Source organism: Saccoglossus kowalevskii, chromosome 4, assembly GCF_978046115.1.
Source record: "Saccoglossus kowalevskii chromosome 4, keSacKowa6.1, whole genome shotgun sequence".
Lineage (NCBI taxonomy): Eukaryota > Metazoa > Hemichordata > Enteropneusta > Harrimaniidae > Saccoglossus > Saccoglossus kowalevskii.
In genome coordinates, this window is record NC_140644.1 from 1637907 (window position 1) to 1660465 (window position 22559).

At 37.4% G+C, this 22559-nt stretch overlaps 1 protein-coding gene across 4 annotated transcripts in view; it reads left to right on the forward strand.

Annotated features, from left to right (window-relative positions):
* LOC102802517 (uncharacterized) overlaps positions 1 to 21195 on the forward strand; it is a 32548-nt gene extending 11353 nt beyond the window's left edge. For 2 of the 4 annotated variants that reach the window (XM_085497627.1, XM_085497629.1), the window contains 13 exons: positions 3789 to 3970; positions 4144 to 4214; positions 5033 to 5155; positions 6019 to 6131; positions 9566 to 9623; positions 11685 to 11868; positions 12474 to 12622; positions 16231 to 16323; positions 16451 to 16567; positions 17448 to 17610; positions 17800 to 17868; positions 19785 to 20030; positions 20379 to 21195. In XM_085497627.1, the coding sequence (XP_085353753.1) occupies positions 3789 to 3970; positions 4144 to 4214; positions 5033 to 5155; positions 6019 to 6131; positions 9566 to 9623; positions 11685 to 11868; positions 12474 to 12622; positions 16231 to 16323; positions 16451 to 16567; positions 17448 to 17610; positions 17800 to 17868; positions 19785 to 20030; positions 20379 to 20568 (1758 nt within the window). In that variant the 3' untranslated portion in view covers positions 20569 to 21195. The remainder of the gene's footprint in view (positions 1 to 3788; positions 3971 to 4143; positions 4215 to 5032; positions 5156 to 6018; positions 6132 to 9565; positions 9624 to 11684; positions 11869 to 12473; positions 12623 to 16230; positions 16324 to 16450; positions 16568 to 17447; positions 17611 to 17799; positions 17869 to 19784; positions 20031 to 20378) is intronic. The other 2 variants (XM_085497630.1, XM_085497628.1) reach the window with 2 other exon arrangements.
* Positions 21196 to 22559: the final 1364 nt, after the last annotated feature.

The window sequence follows — 22559 nt, forward strand, 5'->3', positions numbered from 1 at the left end:
TGGGGGGTGTGGTGGGTGGGGTGGGTGGGTGTGGGGTGTGGGGGTTGGGTGGGTGGGGGGTGTGGGGTGGGGGGGGTTGTGGGTGGGGTGGGGGGTGTGGGGTGGGGGTTGTGGGTGGGGGTGGGGGTGGTGTGGGGTGGGGGGTTGTTGGATTGGTGGGGGTGTGGGTGGGTGGGGTTGTGGGTGGGTGGGGGTGTGGTGTGGTTTGTGGTGGGGTGGGGGTGTGGGGTGGGGGTTGTGGGTTGGGTGGGGGTGTGTGGTGGTGGGGGTTGTGGGGTGGGGGTGTGGGTGGGTGTGGGGTGGGTGGGTTTGGTTGGGTGGGGGTGGGGTGTGGGTGGGGTGGGGGTTGTTGGTTGGGTGGGGGGGGTGTGGGGTGGTGGGTTGTGGTTGGGTGGGGGTGTGGGTGGGGGGTTGTTGGTGGGTGGGGTGGTGTGGGTGGGGGTTGTGGGGGGTTGTGGGTGGGGTGGGGGGGTGTGTGGGTTGGGGGTGGTTGTGGGTGGGTGGGGTGGTGTGGGTGTTGGTTTGGGTGGGTGGGTGGTGTGGGGGTGGGGTGGTTGTGGGTGGGGTGGGGTGTGTGGGGGTGTGTAGATATGGGTAGATTATTATTACGTGGAGGTAGGAGGAAGAGTACATGCTGAGTATATACCTTCACACCTACCATAAATCACCAATCACACCACACACCTACAATTACCAATCACCTATCACACCTACCATAAATATTACCAATCACCTATCACACCTACCATAAATATTACCAATCACCTATCACACCTACCATAAATATTACCAATCACCTATCACACCTACCATAAATATTACCAATCACCTATCACACCTACCATAAATATTACCAATCACCTATCACACCTACCATAAATATTACCAATCACCTATCACACCTACCATAAATATTACCAATCACCTATCACACCTACCATAAATATTACCAATCACCTATCACACCTACCATAAATATTACCAATCACCTATCACACCTACCATAAATATTACCAATCACCTATCACACCTACCATAAATATACCAATCACCTATCACACCTACCATAAATATTACCAATCACCTATCACACCTACCATAAATATTACCAATCACCTATCACACCTACCATAAATATTACCAATCACCTATCACACCTACCATAAATATTACCAATCACCTATCACACCTACCATAAATATTACCAATCACCTATCACACCTACCATAAATATTACCAATCACCTATCACACCTACCATAAATATTACCAATCACCTATCACACCTACCATAAATATTACCAATCACCTATCACACCTACCATAAATATTACCAATCACCTATCACACCTACCATAAATATTACCAATCACCTACCACACCTACCATAAATATTACCAATCACCTATCACACCTACCATAAATATTACCAATCACCTATCACACCTACCATAAATATTACCAATCACCTATCACACCTACCATAAATATTACCAATCACCTATCACACCTACCAAATATTACCAATCACCTATCACACCTACCATAAATATTACCAATCACCTATCACACCTACCATAAATATTACCAATCACCTATCACACCTACCATAAATATTACCAATCACCTATCACACCTACCATAAATATTCACCAATCACCTATCACACCTACCATAAATATCACCAATCACCTATCACACCTACCATAAATATCACCAATCACCTATCACACCTACCATAAAATATCACCAATCACCTATCACACCTACCATAAATATTACAATCACCTATCACACCTACCATAAATATTACCAATCACCTATCACACCTACCATAAATATTACCAATCACCTATCACACCTACCATAAATATTACCAATCACCTATCACAACTACCATAAATATTACCAATCACCTATCACACCTACCATAAATATTACCAATCACCTATCACACCTACCATAAATATTACCAATCACCTATCACACCTACCATAAATATCACCAATCACCTATCACACCTACCATAAATATTACCAATCACCTATCACACCTACCATAAATATTACCAATCACCTATCACACCTACCATAAATATTACCAATCACCTATCACACCTACCATAAATATTACCAATCACCTATCACACCTACCATAAATATCACCAATCACCTATCACACCTACCATAAATATTACCAATCACCTATCACACCTACCATAAATATTACCAATCACCTATCACACCTACCATAAATATTACCAATCACCTATCACACCTACCATAAATATTACCAATCACCTATCACACCTACCATAAATATTACCAATCACCTATCACACCTACCATAAATATTACCAATCACCTATCACACCTACCATAAATATTACCAATCACCTATCACACCTACCATAAATATTACCAATCACCTATCACACCTACCATAAATATTACCAATCACCTATCACACCTACCATAAATATTACCAATCACCTATCACACCTACCATAAATATTACCAATCACCTATCACACCTACCATAAATATTACCAATCACCTATCACACCTACCATAAATATTACCAATCACCTATCACACCTACCATAAATATTACCAATCGCCTATCACACCTACCATAAATATTACCAATCGCCTATCACACCTACCATAAATATTACCAATCACCTATCACACCTACCATAAATATTACCAATCACCTATCACACCTACCATAAATATTACCAATCACCTATCACACCTACCATAAATATTACCAATCACCTATCACACCTACCATAAATATTACCAATCACCTATCACACCTACCATAAATATTACCAATCACCTATCACACCTACCATAAATATTACCAATCACCTATCACACCTACCATAAATATTACCAATCACCTATCACACCTACCATAAATATTACCAATCACCTATCACACCTACCATAAATATTACCAATCACCTATCACACCTACCATAAATATTACCAATCACCTATCACACCTACCATAAATATCACAATTTGGAAAATTGTGGCTAGAAAGTTATGGTGGAGATTTGTTAAATTTTTAGTGGGAATATTTTGGCAGGAACTATATTCACATTAAATGGCGGAAAAGCATTAGGAAAATCTTTGAAAAGACTTTAAATTTTTTCATAGCTATTAATTCATTTTAGAAAGGCCCGTTTTCTCCAGGGAACTACCATATCCTCAGAACTTTGATGAGCTTTGGTGATGATGTTGGCCTGAATTAAGGGTCAAAATGTCTTGGAAAAATGCAAGAAAGTTTGGGAAAAGATCTGAAAAAGTCTTGGAAATCATTTGGCTCTTGGTGCTATGGAGCTTGTTTCCACTTTTTGGTTTCAATGATCTTTAGCTTGTCTGAATGTTAGCACTTGTTTCTGCTTCCCAATTGATGACATGTTCAAAATTCAAGTGCAAAATCCTGCTAAACATTTGGGTACTATACATTTATTAATTATTCACTAGGTTTTCATTTCACTATTTTCGCTGATAAGTAAAATCTGCTAAATTTAAAATAACATTAAAACTCATTGTTTCTTTGACAAATAAATAAATGGTTTTACAGTATAAAGTACTTAATACCGAGAAAGTTTGGTAAGATTTGACTTGTCGTGTGATAAATACTTTAAACCATGAAGTTGTTGATGTTCTGAATTTTTGTAGTTTATTCATTTGAAAGCGTTAGAGAGGACTAAAGTTTTAGAATATTTACCTCTACAATACCTCTTGTATTCATGTCTGGATATTATTACAGGACGACGAAGATGGAGAAGCAGAAGGAGGAGGTGGGGAAGAAGGAGAAAAAAGTGGTGGCACTGGAGGAGAAGGAGAAGGTGGCGTCGGTGGTGGAAGTGGAGAGGACAGTGATTCCGACAGTGATGATGATGATGTTCAGGTACATATCGGCAACATTCAAGCAGTACCACCAGCGTATGGGTGAGTCACTTTTGATTTCTCAAATTATATTATGCTACGATAAAATTATGAGTTTATAGAAATATGTGCAAAATGTTTTAGCACAGTTTTTTTTGAAAAAATTATGTGATTTAAATGTTTAATTTGTATGTATTTATGTGTGTTTTTATATTGATCTGTGTTTTTGTATCTAGTGCATATGGAGGAACGCCAATGAATCTAAATATAAAACAGTCAACTCCATATCAAAAGGTTGGTGGTTCAGGTAAGTATATCCAAACTGTTTTAATCCATGTCATATTATTTTTGCATGTACATGTAAATATATTTCTAGCAGTGAATCCCTCTACTAAGCGATTATTACCAAAGCATCAGTCTAAAGTTCTTGTTCATTTTTATTTTTATCTGCTTCAAGGCTTTTAAGCTCAGCTGTTAGATGTACAATATTTCTTTTCAAAATTCTTTTCATAATTGATAACATGTAGATAGATATGCAATAAAAAATATTCTCTTTTATTTTGGAGACGAGTTTCTAATGCAGTAGTGTGAAAGATGCTACTGTAAAAGAGTTAATTATTCACTGGGTTTTAATTTTGCTTATTTCGCTGACTGAAAAATGCACTGAATTAAAACCCAGTGAATATGTAAAATTGAGCATAGAGCACATTATCTAAATGATAAAACCGTGAATTTAAAACCTAATGAATATGCCTGAAATGCTAAATCAGTGAAATTTAAACACAGTGAAAATTTACTGTCATTTTACAGTATGTCTTCATATTACCGTAATATTCTGTATTAGAAGTTGCATCCTTAATATAATCTGTACCTATTCTTTTTGCACAATTAAGAACCAAAAATTCACTATTCCTTATATGTGTAGATACTCTAATAGAGGCTGCATCCCCTTTGTTGCATTGTACCATTTTAATAGAAGCTTTGGAATCTAATAGAGATTTTACAGTAGTTGCTTGCTTTTACTCGTCTTGAATACAACTCGCTGTTGTTCATATATGCCTGTGTTCATGTATGTGAGGAGGTTATTTTACACTATTAACATGAATTGTTAAATTGTACATACAGGTATTGTTGGTAAAATCACAGCGGGTAAAGGAGTGGATGTAGACGGTGAGCCTACAGTGAATGGATCTGCTCTATTTTCACTGGACCTTGATACCTTACTAGAAAAACCATGGAGACAGCCAGGTAAGCTTCACGGACATTCACATCGACAGGTTCTAGTCAATATGTATCAGAATATGGCTAGTAATTTTCTTTAAAATTAAAAAAAATACAATTTGGTAATCAGCATCTTTCATGAAAACAATAGATTACAAAATAATCTAACTTTTACAATAAAAAAATAAAATTATGTAAATTAGTTATTTTGTTTTGCAAATTAAACATTCTACTGTGCTATATATTGTTCCTTGTATCATGTTTGTAGCACTATCTCGGTAGGTTTGTTTCAGTGTTGTAGAAGTAGGTGATTGGCATATCACATTTTGATTTTAATAATTGGGCATAGTGTTGTAGAAGTAGGTGATTGGCATATCACATTTTGATTTTAATAATTGGGCACAGTGTTGTAGAAGTAGGTGATTGGCATATCACATTTTGATTTTAATAATTGGACACAGTGTTGTACAGGTTATTTGTAGGTGATAAGGGAGATACCAAATGGTATTGTGAGAAGTGATCAATTTTACATCCTGTATTACTGCAAGTTATTTCTGGTATTATGTGCAAATGACCTCATATAGTAATGGCCGCTGTCTATGCTGCAACATATTACCACAGTTAAAATAACAAGATACCGCTGATATCACATTTGGTCATATAGTAATGGCCGCTGTCTATGCTGCAACATATTGCCACAGTTAAAATAACAAGATACCGCTGATATCACATTTGGTCATATAGTAATGGCCCCTGTCTATGCTGCAGGCAGATAGTTGCATACAAGTATATGAATGTGCCTGAGGTTAACTGCATTTACTTGTATATTAAATCAAGCTAGTACGGTAGTAGCCTTGGTCTTGATTTCAACTTTGATCTCTTGCTTATAGGTGCTGACATATCAGATTATTTCAACTATGGTTTTAATGAAGACTCATGGAGGCTGTACTGTGAAAAACAGCGTAGACTTCGAATGGATTCAGGCATGCAGAATAAAATATATGTAAGTAGCATCGAATGCCTATAGGTCATTGCATGGTGACATCACATATTCATAATGCCAACCAGCATATACATTATGCCAACCAGCATATACATTATGCCAACCAGCATATACATTATGCCAACCAGCATATACATTATGCCAACCAGCATATACATTATGCCAACCAGCATATACATTATGCCAACCAGCATATACATTATGTCAACCAGCATATACATTATGCCAACCAGCATATTCATTATGCCAACCAGCATATACATTATGCCAACCAGAATATACATTATGCCAACCAGCATATACATTTTGCCAACCAGCATATTCATTATGCCAACCAGCATATACATTATGCCAACCAGCATATACATTATGCCAACCAGCATATACATTATGCCAACCAGAATATACATTATGCCAACCAGCATATACATTATGCCAACCAGAATATACATTATGCCAACCAGCATATACATTTTGCCAACCAGCATATTCATTATGCCAACCAGCATATACATTATGCCAACCAGAATATACATTATGCCAACCAGCATATACATTTTGCCAACCAGCATATTCATTATGCCAACCAGCATATACATTATGCCAACCAGAATATACATTATGCCAACCAGCATATTCATTATGCCAACCAGCATATACATTACGCCAACCAGCATATTCATTATGCCAACCAGCATATACATTTTGCCAACCAGCATATTCATTATGCCAACCAGCATATACATTATGCCAACCAGAATATACATTATGCCAACCAGCATATACATTTTGCCAACCAGCATATTCATTATGCCAACCAGCATATACATTATGCCAACCAGAATATACATTATGCCAACCAGCATATTCATTATGCCAACCAGCATATACATTATGCCAACCAGCATATACATTATGCCAACCAGCATATACATTACGCCAACCAGCATATACATTATGCCAACCAGCATATACATTATGCCAGCCAGCATATTCATTATAACCAGCATATATATTATAACCAGCATATACATTATGCCAACCAGCATATTCATTATGCCAACCAGCATATTCATTATGCCAACCAGCATATACATTATGCCAACCAGCATATACATTATGCCAACCAGCATATTCATTATGCCAACCAGCATATACATTATGCCAACCAGCATATACATTATGCCAACCAGCATATACATTATGCCAACCAGCATATACATTATGCCAACCAGCATATACATTATGCCAACCAGCATATACATTATGCCAACCAGCATATTCATTATGCCAACCAGCATATACATTATGCCAACCAGCATATACATTATGCCAACCAGCATATACATTATGCCAACCAGCATATACATTATGCCAACCAGCATTTACATTATAACCAGCATATACATTTTGCCAACCAGAATATTCATTATGCCAACCAGCATATACATTATGCCAACCAGCATATACATTATGCCAACCAGCATTTACATTATGCCAACCAGCATATACATGTACATTATGCCAACCAGCATATACATTATGCCAACCAGCATATACATTATGCCAACCAGCATATACATCATGCCAACCAGCATATACATTATGCCAACCAGAATATACATTATGCCAACCAGCATATACATTATGCCAACCAGCATATACATTATGCCAACCAGCATATACATTATGCCAACCAGCATATACATAATGCCAACCAGCATATACATTATGCCAACCAGCATATACATTATGCCAACCAGCATATACATTATGCCAACCAGCATATACATTATGCCAACCAGCATATACATTATGCCAACCAGCATATACATTATGCCAACCAGCATATACATTATGCCAACCAGCATATACATTTTGCCAACCAGCATATTCATTATGCCAACCAGCATATTCATTATGCCAACCAGCATATACATTATGCCAACCAGCATATTCATTATGCCAACCAGCATATACATTATGCCAACCAGCATATACATTATGCCAACCAGCATATACATTATGCCAACCAGCATATACATTATGCCAACCAGCATATACATTATGCCAACCAGCATTTACATTATAACCAGCATATACATTTTGCCAACCAGAATATTCATTATGCCAACCAGCATATACATTATGCCAACCAGCATATACATTATGCCAACCAGCATTTACATTATGCCAACCAGCATATACATGTACATTATGCCAACCAGCATATACATTATGCCAACCAGCATATACATTATGCCAACCAGCAGATACATCATGCCAACCAGCATATACATTATGCCAACCAGCATATACATTATGCCAACCAGCATATACATTATGCCAACCAGAATATACATTATGCCAACCAGCATATACATTATGCCAACCAGCATATACATTATGCCAACCAGCATATACATAATGCCAACCAGCATATACATTATGCCAACCAGCATATACATTATGCCAACCAGCATATACATTATGCCAACCAGCATATACATTATGCCAACCAGCATATACATTATGCCAACCAGCATATACATTATGCCAACCAGCATATACATTTTGCCAACCAGCATATTCATTATGCCAACCAGCATATTCATTATGCCAACCAGCATATACATTATGCCAACCAGCATATACATTATGCCAACCAGCATATACATTATGCCAAGCAGCATATACATTATGCCAAGCAGCATATACATTATGCCAAGCAGCATATACATTATGCCAACCAGCATATTCATTATGCCAACCAGCATATACATTATGCCAACCAGCATATACATTATGCCAACCAGCATATACATTATGCCAACCAGCATATACATTATGCCAACCAGCATATACATTATGCCAACCAGCATATACATTATGCCAACCAGCATATTCATTATAACCAGCATATACATTATGCCAGCCAGCATATGAATGTCACTCACTGATCAGCACTAGCTCATAAGCTGATGTGACAACTTTGCCAATAAGTTGTTTTATTGACAGGAATACATACATATATATTTGAATACAACAGCAGTGAATGTTGTTGTTATTTTATCTTCGGGGGAGCGACTGGCTCGTTCCAATCAGTCACTGCACACGCATATACGGTATATGCAAAACGTAAACAAATGTGATTTTTCTCCTAACATTGGCCACATATCTGAGAATCAGCTTCCAAGCATACTGTGAACTGCTTAATTTTCGATGCTAGAAATTTACACTATTGGATGATCTTATTGCATTCATGAAGGTGGATCACATAAGACAGGTAGTCTTTATACACAGGTTGCTCATATGTTATGCCTTGGAACTGCCTAAATGTGGTCACTATAGACAGATGGTCTTTTTATAGAGGTGGTCACAAACACTGATTTGACTGCACTTTGAGACTAAAGTACAACATCCTGTATTTGTAGGTACACTCATCTTCAGGTTCTTTTAAGGAGTCTGCCATTCCAACAACAGATTCTGTGGGTAAGTCAAATCTTCTGTTGATAAATGCTGTAAAATACTTTTTTTATTTTAGCTGGAATTAATTTTTGCTGAAAAGATTTTTGAGGTGTTTTGTATGGAATTTATTTTCACTGATTTTTGACAAGTTGAACGTGAAATATATGGAAAAAGGTAGAATCGCTGGATTTTATTTTCACTGAATCATTCCTTCAGTGAAAATAGCAAAAATAAAGTATTTTACAGTATATATTACCGGATTCAGCTGATACCCCGCCCATCCTAAACCCCGCCCATGGGCGATGTTTCAAATAGTGGGCGATGTTTTGGTCCACACATTGCCTGACTGAACCAACAAACATTTTTACAGACCCCAATTTTCCCGTCCGACATCTTGTATCAAGCGCGCTATTTCAAATATGACGCTAAAAATAATTCACTGTGAAGTTGAAACGTGTACAAATCTAATAAATCTAATGCTGTATACAAATTGTTGTTGCATGAAAAATGGTATATGTTTTTATTTTATGCAAGTGTTTATCACCGATTTCAAGAGTAAAAGTTGTAACTTTAGAAGGTACAAGTATTATGGCTCGTGAATACATTTCACTTACGTTTATTACACTCAAATAAAGTCTGCGCTTGAAATGAATGCTATTTACGAAGTTTGAAATACCCAAGTCTTCCTGATTTGAGCCTTTTGGTTGATTTGACAACGGTAGGTATCAGTGAACTCTTCGCGTTCGTGGTATTTGTGAGAGTTGACAGGTTTTTTGAACAAATGATAGGTAACTATATTAATTTGGGTGAAGCTGGGTGACCCGAATTTAAATATCAGTGCGTAAATTCTGGAGGTCATTGCCCAATGCCGCACGTAATTCAAACACATGGTTAGTAGAGTTCAGTCGAAATGTACGTGAATAATGCGATCGAAGTGTGCTGCCCAGAGTTTATTATATTACATATTCACTTCATTTCGAATAAAATAATTCACCATTGGGAACATCGATGATTCACAAAACACCTAACTACTATGATTTAAATGCGCCCATGTTTATGTTTGCGTAATTATTACGAGTGCAACGCATTATAAAGTCTTGAGTTTGCGTAATTATTGCGTAATGAAAGCATTACAAAGTTGAAATATTCAGAGCTGGTACAATATTGTAAACAAATTTGTGTCATTAGAAAAGCAGCGCACTAAGTAACCAAAGCCAGAGTTGCAGACAAGTTACATGATTACAGTATTGTCGGATATAATAACAATTTTACTAGACTGAGCTTGAAAGAAAAAGGTTGCTACGGTAACGCGCCAGTTCAGTGCGTGACTTGGTGTCAAACTTCGGTCAACACACACTTGATGTCAGTAGTATCGCCGCGCAGCAACAGTTTGTAAAGAAGTACTTGAAGTTCAATTGTGCCCAAAATGATTTCGCTGATTACTCGGTTGTCGCAGCGTGTGTTGTGTCATGTCCATGATGCACCCCGTTTCGTCTTTGGCTTGCTTTTCCTTCTTGTTAACGTAATGCGTTCTATCACCAATGTATTAAAACACTTTGAATTTATACTTTGCATGATTATATTTGGTCAACGTGAAACATTATTTTTGCTAAACATTTTCTGAGACCATTTTTATCAGTGCAGGGTTATTTTTCTAGACAAGATAAGCTTCGTAATATCTGCCATAACATCGCCCTGGCGATCTTTTGGTCCAGATTTTTCTTAAAAAAAATCGAATCCTCCATAAGATTGCCCAGGGCAGGGTATCAGCCGAATCCGGTACATATCTATAGCTTTCTTGGAGACTGTCAAAGATGTGGCTTTTGAATTTGAATTGCCACACTTATTGCCCAGTTTTGTTCAAATTTCATGTAAACTTAGTATATTACATGCATTGTTGTACCCACATTTATTTAAATAATGAAAATACTGTACGTCTTACTCATGTTGTATGCTTTATATGGGATCTCTTCAAATCCAACCAGACCTGGATTTTAAAAATACAAAAGCTTGTGTTCCTAAATGATAAATTCGTGGCTGAATGGTGAAGAAAGAATTTTAGTTTCTTGTTGACATTTCTTGCAGGTGTGCGTAAATTCCCTCCTCCACCTAGAAAACAGAGTGCCGGCGGCGCCATTGAAGTTATCAATGCTTCTCCTATCACTATTTCTAGAGTTGAGGGACGGCGGCGTGAACCAAGTCGGCATGGTTATGGTATGGATGAAAACCATGCAATTCCAGTCATGGGATCAGACACTCCGGCTGATTTGTGAGTATTTTTTGAGCACACATCAATTTCTGTTTGCATGCCTGTCCTGTGTGTGTGTGATGTGTGGATGGATGGATGGATGGATGTGTGGATGGATGGGTGGGTGAATGGATGGATGTGTGGATGGATGTGTGGATGGATGTGTGGATGGATGGGTGAATGGATGGATGTGTGGATGGATGGATGGATGTGTGGATGGATGGATGGATGGATGTGTGGATGGATGTGTGGATGGATGTGTGGATGGATGGGTGGGTGGATGGATGGATGAATGTGTGGATGGATGGATGTGTGGATGTGTGGATGGATGGATGGATGTGTGTGGATAGATGGATGTATGGATAGATAGATGGATGGATGGATGGATGTGTGGATGGATGGATGGATGGATGGATGTGTGGATGGATGGATGGATGGATGGATGGATGGATGGATGGATGTGTGGATGGATGGATGGATGTGTGGATGGATGGATGTGTGGATGGATAGATGGATGGATGGATGGATGTGTGGATGGATGGATGAATGGATGGACATGTTTGTTTCAGTATGTTTTTTGAAACAATTGTTTGCTCATAAGCTTCTTTTTTTTCTATTTTTTCCAGCAGTAATGACCAAAGGGGAAAGAGACAATTTCCTCCATCAGGGGGACCACCTCCAGGCCCACCTCCAAATATTGGACCAATGGCACCATTTCTCTCACCAGATGGTGGTTTCCCTTCACAATCACATCCTCCAAGAGGTCCCCCTTCAGGTAAGACCCAGTTTGTGTCTTTCATTCATGTTGTTGGTGCCTGTTCGAACTTTGGGCTTACAAGTTCAGTTGTCTCCCATGGCAGTGCCATCATTATTAGGAGTCATTGTTATTGCATCCTTTGAATATTGTTGATATCACAGCGATAAAAATGGTACTGTGACTACTTTTGTTTCTTTTTGCTTAAAGTTCATGTACTAATGATATTTAGTGTGCATATTGTCACATTTAGTTGTGAAATATACCAGTTAGCAATAGTTCACACTAAACGTCTCTACTGTGAATAATAGGTACCATGTCATGTAACAATACAAAGTATTGATCATGTTTATTGTAATAGCATAAACTCAGGTTAATTAATTATTAGATTGCAAATTAACTGCCATGCTAGAACATAAAATGAGAACACTCAAGTTTATCTCAGTTCTACTGATGTCCCAAGAGCCCCTCACCAAATTTGGCATGCAGTACATAAGTGCTTTGGGACGATTCTTATTTCTGACTTGCATACAGATTCTTGTTTTTTTTTGATGATGTTTCAGTAAAATAAAATATTATATGAATGTATAAATGGTAAAACCCAGGTTACTGAAGAATCAATCAAGAGACTTTTGTCCCTTGCTATTAATATTAATAAGTATTTCAATTGGTGTCAGTCATCGCCTGTGCCATAAGAAGGTGTCTACAATGGACACAAGTTTGTTTCGTGGTAACCTGGCTTTTGACATTTATACACTCACATAATACACCATAAACAAACAAGAGACTATATGCAAGTCTACATCCTATACATGAGACTATATGCTAGCCTTTTCACATTTAATGCTATGTGCATTTTTAGCAGTTGTGAGAATTATTTGAACAGTAAGTTATCAAGACTGCCTGCAACTTTGCAAAAACTTTGGCTTGACTTGACAGTGTCGCTTGACAAATAGCGTACCGTTTGTGATTCACTATTTCATAGGGTGATCAACATTATGAGTTGAAAAAAGAATGAAACTCCATCGGGGGATGAATAATTTTTTTTTATTTCATTTTTTGTTTATCCACATAGTGTGTGATTCAAGAAATATTAAAACACTTTTTATATTCTAATGAATGTGTATCATTTTACAAAATTTTGATTTTACCCTTATCTAGTATGGTCTTATATTGTCAATGAAAAGATGCCTTAGATAAAAACCGAAGTGTTTTGCAAAGTTGCAAGTCATCTTATAAAGCTTTCTTTAATTGTACCGGTACATGTTTATGATTCTTTGGCAGAATCCTTTAATAAATAATTACACAATGCTTAGCTTATTTAAAGGGCAACTAAATAGAGCCTATTATGGTTTTTGTATTTATCAAGTTATGTATATTGATTATAAATTTGAAAAAAAAAATAGAAAAAAATGATTATCTTCAGAGTTATGATGATTTAAATATGAGAAACCATAAACCTGCAAAGGACTTCCGTTTGCACCATCTTGCCATAAAAAAAACCGCCCTCATGAGGTATAAACAGGTCAGGTAACAAAGCATGATGACGAAATAGTATCTGATTAAATATAGGCAACTTAGGGAGCCATAGTTGGCTGGACTGGTGAATTGACTTCTAGTTTAGGTTGTTTCGACTTTTACGTTAATGTTATTTACAAGCGTATCAACATACAAACATTATGGATGTGCAATTGATCGAGACAGGCATTTTGTTTTGCTTTTTGTCTAATTGTCTAATAAATGCTGTTTCCAGTACTGCACTGTGCGGCGTGCAAATTATTCAAAGTATGGATGCTGGAGTATGCAATCTTGAGTTCGTAGGTGGTGGTGGAAACATTTTCGTCCATGTATTCACGGGGCTGCACTGGCAAATCATGGGACAATTGTCACAGGAACACCAAGCAGATTGTTCACAGACTTCCGTGTAATTTGAAATAAAACTATCATCCAATCGGGGCATCGTCGACAATATACTCTCATCACTCACACTGGACTGATCTGAATCTTCACAGTATACCGTAAGCCCGGAGGCATGAACATGTAAGGGAAAAGTAAGGGATGAGCTTATGCTCGAGGACCAACTCAGAAAAGATGATTTTGTTTGGGGGTTAAACATTGTAACCATCTTGCTAACAACGAAAAATTATCCAAAATAATTATTCGTTCACCGCGCCGGGCTCGGGAAGATAATACTTATTAAAATGCGTCATTGATTTCCACGACACTTACAATGAAGAAACAAACATGTTCATAAAAAACACACACATTTTATTACAATACGATTTACATACCATCAGAATTTACGGTGAAATAATGGGTAGGGTCTGTGAGGAAACAGTGGACGAAGGCATTTATCATTATCTTCGTTTTGGTATGTTTTCGATCGAACGTAAACTCTCGACGCAAAGCAATTTTCCACCATGAGGTTTTTCAGCATGATTTGAGCTGGAACAACTTCCTTTGACCTAACAGGTAATGTCTTTCATTAACCAATCAAAATGATGTGTCGTAATGAGGAAATTTTCCGATTATTGACGATTTTTTAACGCAATGTGGAAGTGAATTACCGCAATGTTAAAATGCGATCTGTAGCACTGATTGCAACGAAGAAACAATGATTTTCCCCCTAAAAACTGGCGATTCGCAATTTCCAAAATATAAACGACTGTTAATAGTAACCGTGGGTAAACTGAGTGTAGAGGAAAAATTTAAACACCTTTCACGTCGCCAACATGTTACATCGTTCAAACCCTAGGCCTTTCATGATAGTGAGTCTCAAAGTAAACTATGCCCAATAACCAGGTACACGACTTAACGATCACATTTTCGGCTTTTCGAAAGCTACTACTCAAAGAAATATGGATTACTCCAGTATTGCAACATCAGGGTTCATCCTGAGTGAATGACAGAATAGAAAGGGTGCGAACCACGTTGTGTACGTTCGCCATGCACTCTGAAATTAATGCGAGTTTTCTCATAAAAACTAAAAGCACGAACCAAACTACCATGCCAATCACGATTATTATGAAATAAAACACACCTTTTACACGCATATTTTAAAGAAAATCGTTGACGCCCAGTAAACACACTCTGGGCTTATAATCGTGAATGCTCTCAACTCAATAAATACCTAGTAAAAATATAGGGATGGGCTTCATACTCGGGAGGGGCTTACGATCGGGGAAGTACGGTACTTTAACGCAATTGGGCTTCCACTCTCAGAATACTGTGGTTCAAACGCATAAGGCTCTAACCCAAGTTTTAAAAAGCACATTGTGCATATAAAAGTTTATACTAGTCGTATACAATGCTTGGCAGCATGAATGGCTATGTACAATGACATATACGAATGCGATCAGATACTAAAACGTCTTTGAAAAGTACCCGGATGTTAAATATGTTCGTTCGTTATTTATTCCCTTCATGAATGGCCTCCATGGTGTTTAATTGCAAGCACTTCAAATGCCTATCTAAGCTACAGTTATAATTAAAAAAAAATTAAACCACTGCAATATTATTTCAAATACAGTTTAGAATATACACAACTATAAATTAAGGCCGCATTTAGGTTCGCTTTAAACATTGACACTAGAATGTAGCTATGTACTAATGATAGTTGCTTTTTTTAGGTCTAGGTCCACGTATGCCACCTCCTCCTATGGGTATGGGAGGACCACCTCCTAGATTCCCACCACCAGATGCTATGGGGCCACCACCATTTGGTAAGTCAACGTGACTCTTTACTGAACTGTCTAACACAGTATTTCTGCTTGTTTTGTATTCTTGATTCAGTATTGTATACCCTGCAATATGGATTGAATAATCAGCAATTTTATTTGATGTGTACAGGAAGAGGTTTTCCTCCAGGTGGTCCACCGCCAATGGGACCTCCTCCAAATCTTGGTCAACTTGGTATGAAAGATAGAGGTCCTCCACCCCGCTTTGATGACAGAGGCTTTCGAGGAGGTAAATCTCTTACATTGTTTTAGCATGGAAGATTCTTCAATTCATATTATGTCTAGTACCTGATTGCGAATGGGTCTCTCAGTCTGGAAAATATGAACTTATACAAAAATCACTCTTTGCAAGTGTTGTTTTAGCACACTAGGCTCTCCACTTGATTACTTTATTATATAATACATGTAAATAGTCACCTAGTTTAAGATTTGAATCCATAGGATCCATCATGTCGTAGATCTCAGTTATGCATGGACGGATTTTGTTCAAATGTGGTACATACATTAAACATAATAGGAACTTGATGCATGTCATTTCTTTTTTCGGATCAAGTTCGAAATGGCCGACTGGCGGCCATTTTGTTTTAAAGAATTCAGTTCTGGATCCGTATCCAAGACGTGTCTGGATTGATCAAGTTCAAACTTTACACACATTGTACATCATGTCACAAATAGATATGTGCATTTGTTTCATGATCCGCTTAACAATAGCTGAATGATGGCCATTTTAAGGCCGAAAATGCATCAAAATCACGTATTTTCACAATTCCGGAACCGGATCTCAGTCATGCATGGATGGATGGATTTTGTTCAGATTTAGTACAATGTGTTGTACATATGCAGGTGCATTTCGGTCATGATCTGCTTTGAATGTATATGTCACTCAAATATGAACGGGGACGGGAAATTAATACTTCCACAGTATACTCTCTGCTGTGAACAGAGTTCAGAATTCACAAAATAACTGAAATGTCTCTCTCGATTGTTGGTATTCTTTAAAATAGATGCTTTTGTCCTCAGAATGTGTTGAAGTTCAAGTCTTGTGTAGGAATAATTATTCCTGCATGATATTTTAATATTCCTGACTTGAATGCTTATCTTTGTAATAGACCCTATTCAAGGCTATTCACCATTTTCACAACCTCCTCCCACCCAAGGAATGCCACCCCCTGGAGACTGGGACAGAGGACCACCTAGTGGGTACCCACCTGACTGGAATAGGTATCCTGGAGATCGCAGTCCACCCAGGTCAGATGACAGTGATTTCAGCAGGTATGTGTAAGTCAGGGTACATTTTACAATGATTTTGAGAAAATGTACCTCATTCTTTTAGCATTTTTGATTCTAAGAAATTAAAAGTGTTTCTCTCCCACAATGCATTGCATATATGTGCAGTAACATGCTCAGTAACAATTTTGAACTACCTTAAACATTTGTTTTTTCTATGTATTTACAATGCAGTGAGGAAGAAACACGAGAGTTTTCGGAAAGAAGAGTTTTCCGAGAGTTCAGAGAACGAGACAAACCTAGGTAAGATTTAAATACATCTAACTTCCCCTGGTACGTACCACTTGTTTTTAAACTAATTTTTATTATGTTACTTCAAAACCATGTATAAAGGGCATGTCATTCTATAACCTATACAAATAAAGGCTACAGTGACTATGTGTCAGACTGTAATATTACCATTAAGTTGATACAATGTATAACCAGAATGAAATAAGTGCCATTTGAAACAAAGTTGCTCAAATTTAACCACAAATAATTGAAGAAAAATACTGTGCTTCTAATCAACAATCAGATACAAAATGTAATACATGACCCTGACACACAAACAGTAGGCACTTGGGCACGAACTTTAAAATCTCCTAATGCATTGATAGCTGAAGTGTAGCAATATATACATTATTTAGCAATTCCAGGCACTAATTTGACGTTGAAGTAGTGCTAGATATAGATAACATTCTACAATAGGTTACACACTTTGTTTTCACATTTACATAAGTTGCAACTAGAAATATAAACATCGACTGCAAATCAGAAGAATGATTGACAGATATTGCCCACAAAGTTTTCTATTTTTGCTACAAAGTCTGATGCACCCAGACTTTGCGGCGCATCTGTCTTTCATTCACTTTTGTTCAGTCATCTTGTTGATTGCGGGTCTACAAATCAGAATTTGTCCAAGTTATTTAAACACCACAATGGAGAAGCAAGGAGTCAAAAAACCAGTTGAAGATTGGAAATCGAAATGATGTTTCACAGCTTATAATATCGTCAAACGGTTTGTTACCACAACGAGAGTATCCTGCCAGGAAGGCGTAAGAGCGACCAATCCGCGACTGACAACGTTATAGACTATGTTGAATATTATATGCCGAGCATAAATTCGACAAAACTACTCGAAGACGGTGTATGTATGGCGAATATTTCCATAGTAGGAATAATGCACTTTGAACAACATTTTTGCCATGATCAATCGGTCAGCTTGTTCTGTAAAATAACTCTAACTAACGTTCTTTACAGTGCCACCACTTTATGCCCTCACTGAAATAACATGCGACACAAATTGAAGCAGGAAACTAAGTTGAGAGCCTCAATCGTTTATTGGAGGAGAAATTCTAAACTAATGTACCGCCATTTTTATGGGCGGAGCTTCCTTCTCATGCGCTTCAAATTGCAGACATGCTGTCTGCATTATTTGTAACAACTTCTGTAAATGTGAAAAAAAAGTGTGTAACCTATTGTAGTAAGTTATCAACATCTAGCACTACTTCGGCATCAAATCAGTGCCTGGAATTGCTGTAAAATCAAGTGCATGGAAGAAACAATTGTAGGTGATTTCAATTATTGTATGCTTAAAATTGTTGTTCATTTCATAAGCCACCCACTGTTTTCCGGTTTTCATATGAATTTGGTAGGAAAATATCCTGAAAGTTGAAACATAGCCTGACAAGGTCGCGTGAGTCGCAGTGCTTCAAACCCAACACACGCCTGACAGAACAATGTAGTTTTTCACTTGCCCCAACGATCAAAATAAATATTCATTGCAACTCATTGCAATGAAGGTGTGAATTTGCAGTACTGATCTTGTCGACGAGACATACACTATTCTGTCAGGCTTTAGTGAGGTCTGATGCCGATCAGCCGGGGAGGGCCTACTCAAGTCACGGTTTACCTCCATTATGCAAATAAAATTGTGTATTACCTTTTGAACTGTGTAATTTAAAACCTTGCAACAGGAAGCTGGTTGAGATGAAATTCAACTCTGTCCTCAATCACTTCCTTTTTATTTAATCTTTATTTCTTGTTGAAACACTAGACACGTCCCCCCAATCAAATGCTACCGGGTATTATCATTTTAAACAAGTGTTCCTATCAAAATACTAGTGACAATTTATCGCAATCCACTTCTGATAACACATGTATGTTCTTCATCCCTCCAGAGATAAGGAACACCACAGGAGGGAACGAGATAACAGAGACAAGTCACGAGATCGGGATCGGGATAAGGATAGGGAAAGAGACAGAGATAGGGAACGGGACCGGGAACGCGACAGAGACAGGGACAGAGATCGGGACAGAGACAGAGATCGGGACAGAGACAGAGATCGGGAGAGAAGACACAGAGATCGTCATGACAGAGATAGAGACAGAGACAAAGATCGAGAAGATCGGCACAGATCCAGAAGGTTAGATGATATCTTGTTACCATTTGTATTTTCCAATTGTTAATACATTCTAGGCTACACAGAATTACTATGTTTCAGCAAAGGCTTTCAAAGTGAAGCAATCCACAGAAAATGATTTACCCACAACCCACGAACATTCATGTGCATCTCATTAACAAGGGTATACAGAAGGGTTACAGATATCATGAATACATTATTTACATGTACAGTATTTTGAAAAACATACGTGATAGGTTTTTAGGATAGGTGTTTGTGCAACAGAGTAAACATATATCCCTGAAATTACTGAAATAACGACATAGAAATAAGACAAGATTAAAACTGAATGACTTTCTGTATTTTCACCAGTCGGCGGCATCATGAAAGTAGTGAAACAGGATCAGAGTCACACAGAAGTTCACGACACAAACGCAGTAAGCGGTCAAGAAAGGAAAAGGATGAACCAATGGAAGCAGGAGATGCTGAGGTTGCAGTTGAAGCTGAAACACCAACAGAGGAATCACAGGAAGTGGCGGCGGAAGAAGTTACAACGGAATAGATATTGACAAGGAGATGTTATTCTCCCATTCAATGAGAGGCATGATTTGAAAACTGGAATACATTGCAGATACTGTCATGTCTGCGTAATTGACACGAGTCATGTAACTATGATTTCTTTACTGACATTATCAACACATAATGTAAAGATCAAGTTTAAGTAGTTATAATTGACTGTTCTCAGTTAACACCTCCCTCAAATGACAACTGCCACCACAAACACCTTATTAGTGTTCTCCCTCAACATCAGACAAAGTGCCCTCTAGTGATTATGAGTGCCCTCTAGTGTTCATTTTTTTTGGAAATTTAAGAATGGAGAAAATTATTGAATTTTCTCGTCATAATTATCAGTGACTACTACTTGGCAGGAATGTATTTATACTTGTTGTATGTTACTTGTTAACCCCTGTGCTTGGTAAGGCCTGTGGAAAACACTCAGACTTATATCTGTATATCTGCTCTTTGTATTGTATAGGTACGATATAGACCTTTTATGAAGTTGTTCTATTGATTTATTTTCAAATTTTGAAAGAAATCTACTGGGAACTAGGTTGTTGAAACAAAAAAAAAATACTATCGGTCAAGTTGAAAGTGTTACCTTTTGGCTCTGGTACCTCAATGAAAACAATAGAGAGTCTGATTTCCAACAATTAATTGTTTCTGTAGTGTTTAGCCTTTTAAGATAAATTATCCTATCATTTATATTTTGTACAACAATCAAATATTGTAATAATAATGATGTGGTTCTGCTGTTGTGGGTGGGGAGGGGGGGGGACTGTTGTGGGTGGGGAGGGTGGACCAACATAGTGGCATGATGATCATTGCCGCCTTCATTTATTGTATTACTGCCGTATTTTTGTACTCTTCTTGATTTTGAGATGTATATTAATTTTCCACTGTATTTGAAATTGGGGGGAAGTGGGGATGTTAAGACGGGGAAATTTTGAACTTTGCGCTCTCTGGGCCAGACGCATATGTGATGAACACTACCATGAGTAGCTCCTCTTTGTGCTTGAAGCATTCAATTGTGATTACAATGAAAGCTATCAAACATGAAATCTTCATCAATCTGTGGCTTGGTGAATAACGCCATGTATTTCCTAGACCATTGGAGGGTGTTACAACTCTCCCATCTCCATTATCTGCCACAAGTTTGCCCTGTCTAAACTAAAATGCATTATGTTTACCTGTGCGAATTTAATATAAAGCAAGCAACTTTTTTTTTTGAAGTTCTGTTTGTACAACTTCCTTAACAATCTCGCAATGTAAATGTACAGTATTTTAATTTGTTTCCTACTGTACTTCACCATGTATAGTCGTTACCTTGCAATCTGGGTAATAAATATATATGAAACATTTTCTTGTAAACCTTGTTTATTTTGTCGCGGTTGTAATGCTTTCTTGTAATAGAGATGGTTTTCGTGCTTTTACTGCTCGAAAATCAAAATGTTGTGACGTTTATTTAACCAAAAAAACTTGTGTGAAATGCTTTAAGAACAGAAATCATTCAATTGTGAAGCAATAATGAGTTCAGATATAACTGACTGGAGGTTAGAAAAAAAACAAGATGCATATTTGGTAAATTCTTTTAATCTTGGCACGTGTGGTTTGCATTACTAGTGTGAGATCAGATAATGTGAAATAACATTTAAGAAAACTAATTGAAAAATTATATTTAAGAATGATAAGCTTCTATTTTACTTACAGGTATATACCCTATAATAAACATAGTTGAACTCTGGTGACCTTGCCCTTTGTTATATAATATAATTCCCTTTATCATATTTCGTTTCAATATAAATATGCATTGTCATAATTAATTTTGAATACAAACAAGTTTTGGGGTTGAACCAACAGTGGGGAATCAGTCTATCGAATGTCCTTAAAAGATGTAAATATCTTACAAAAACATTGGTGCCTTATTTGTTTAATTATTATAAGGAACATAATTTCCAGCTTTATTGAAAGTAATTGAGATATTTTAGAATAAAA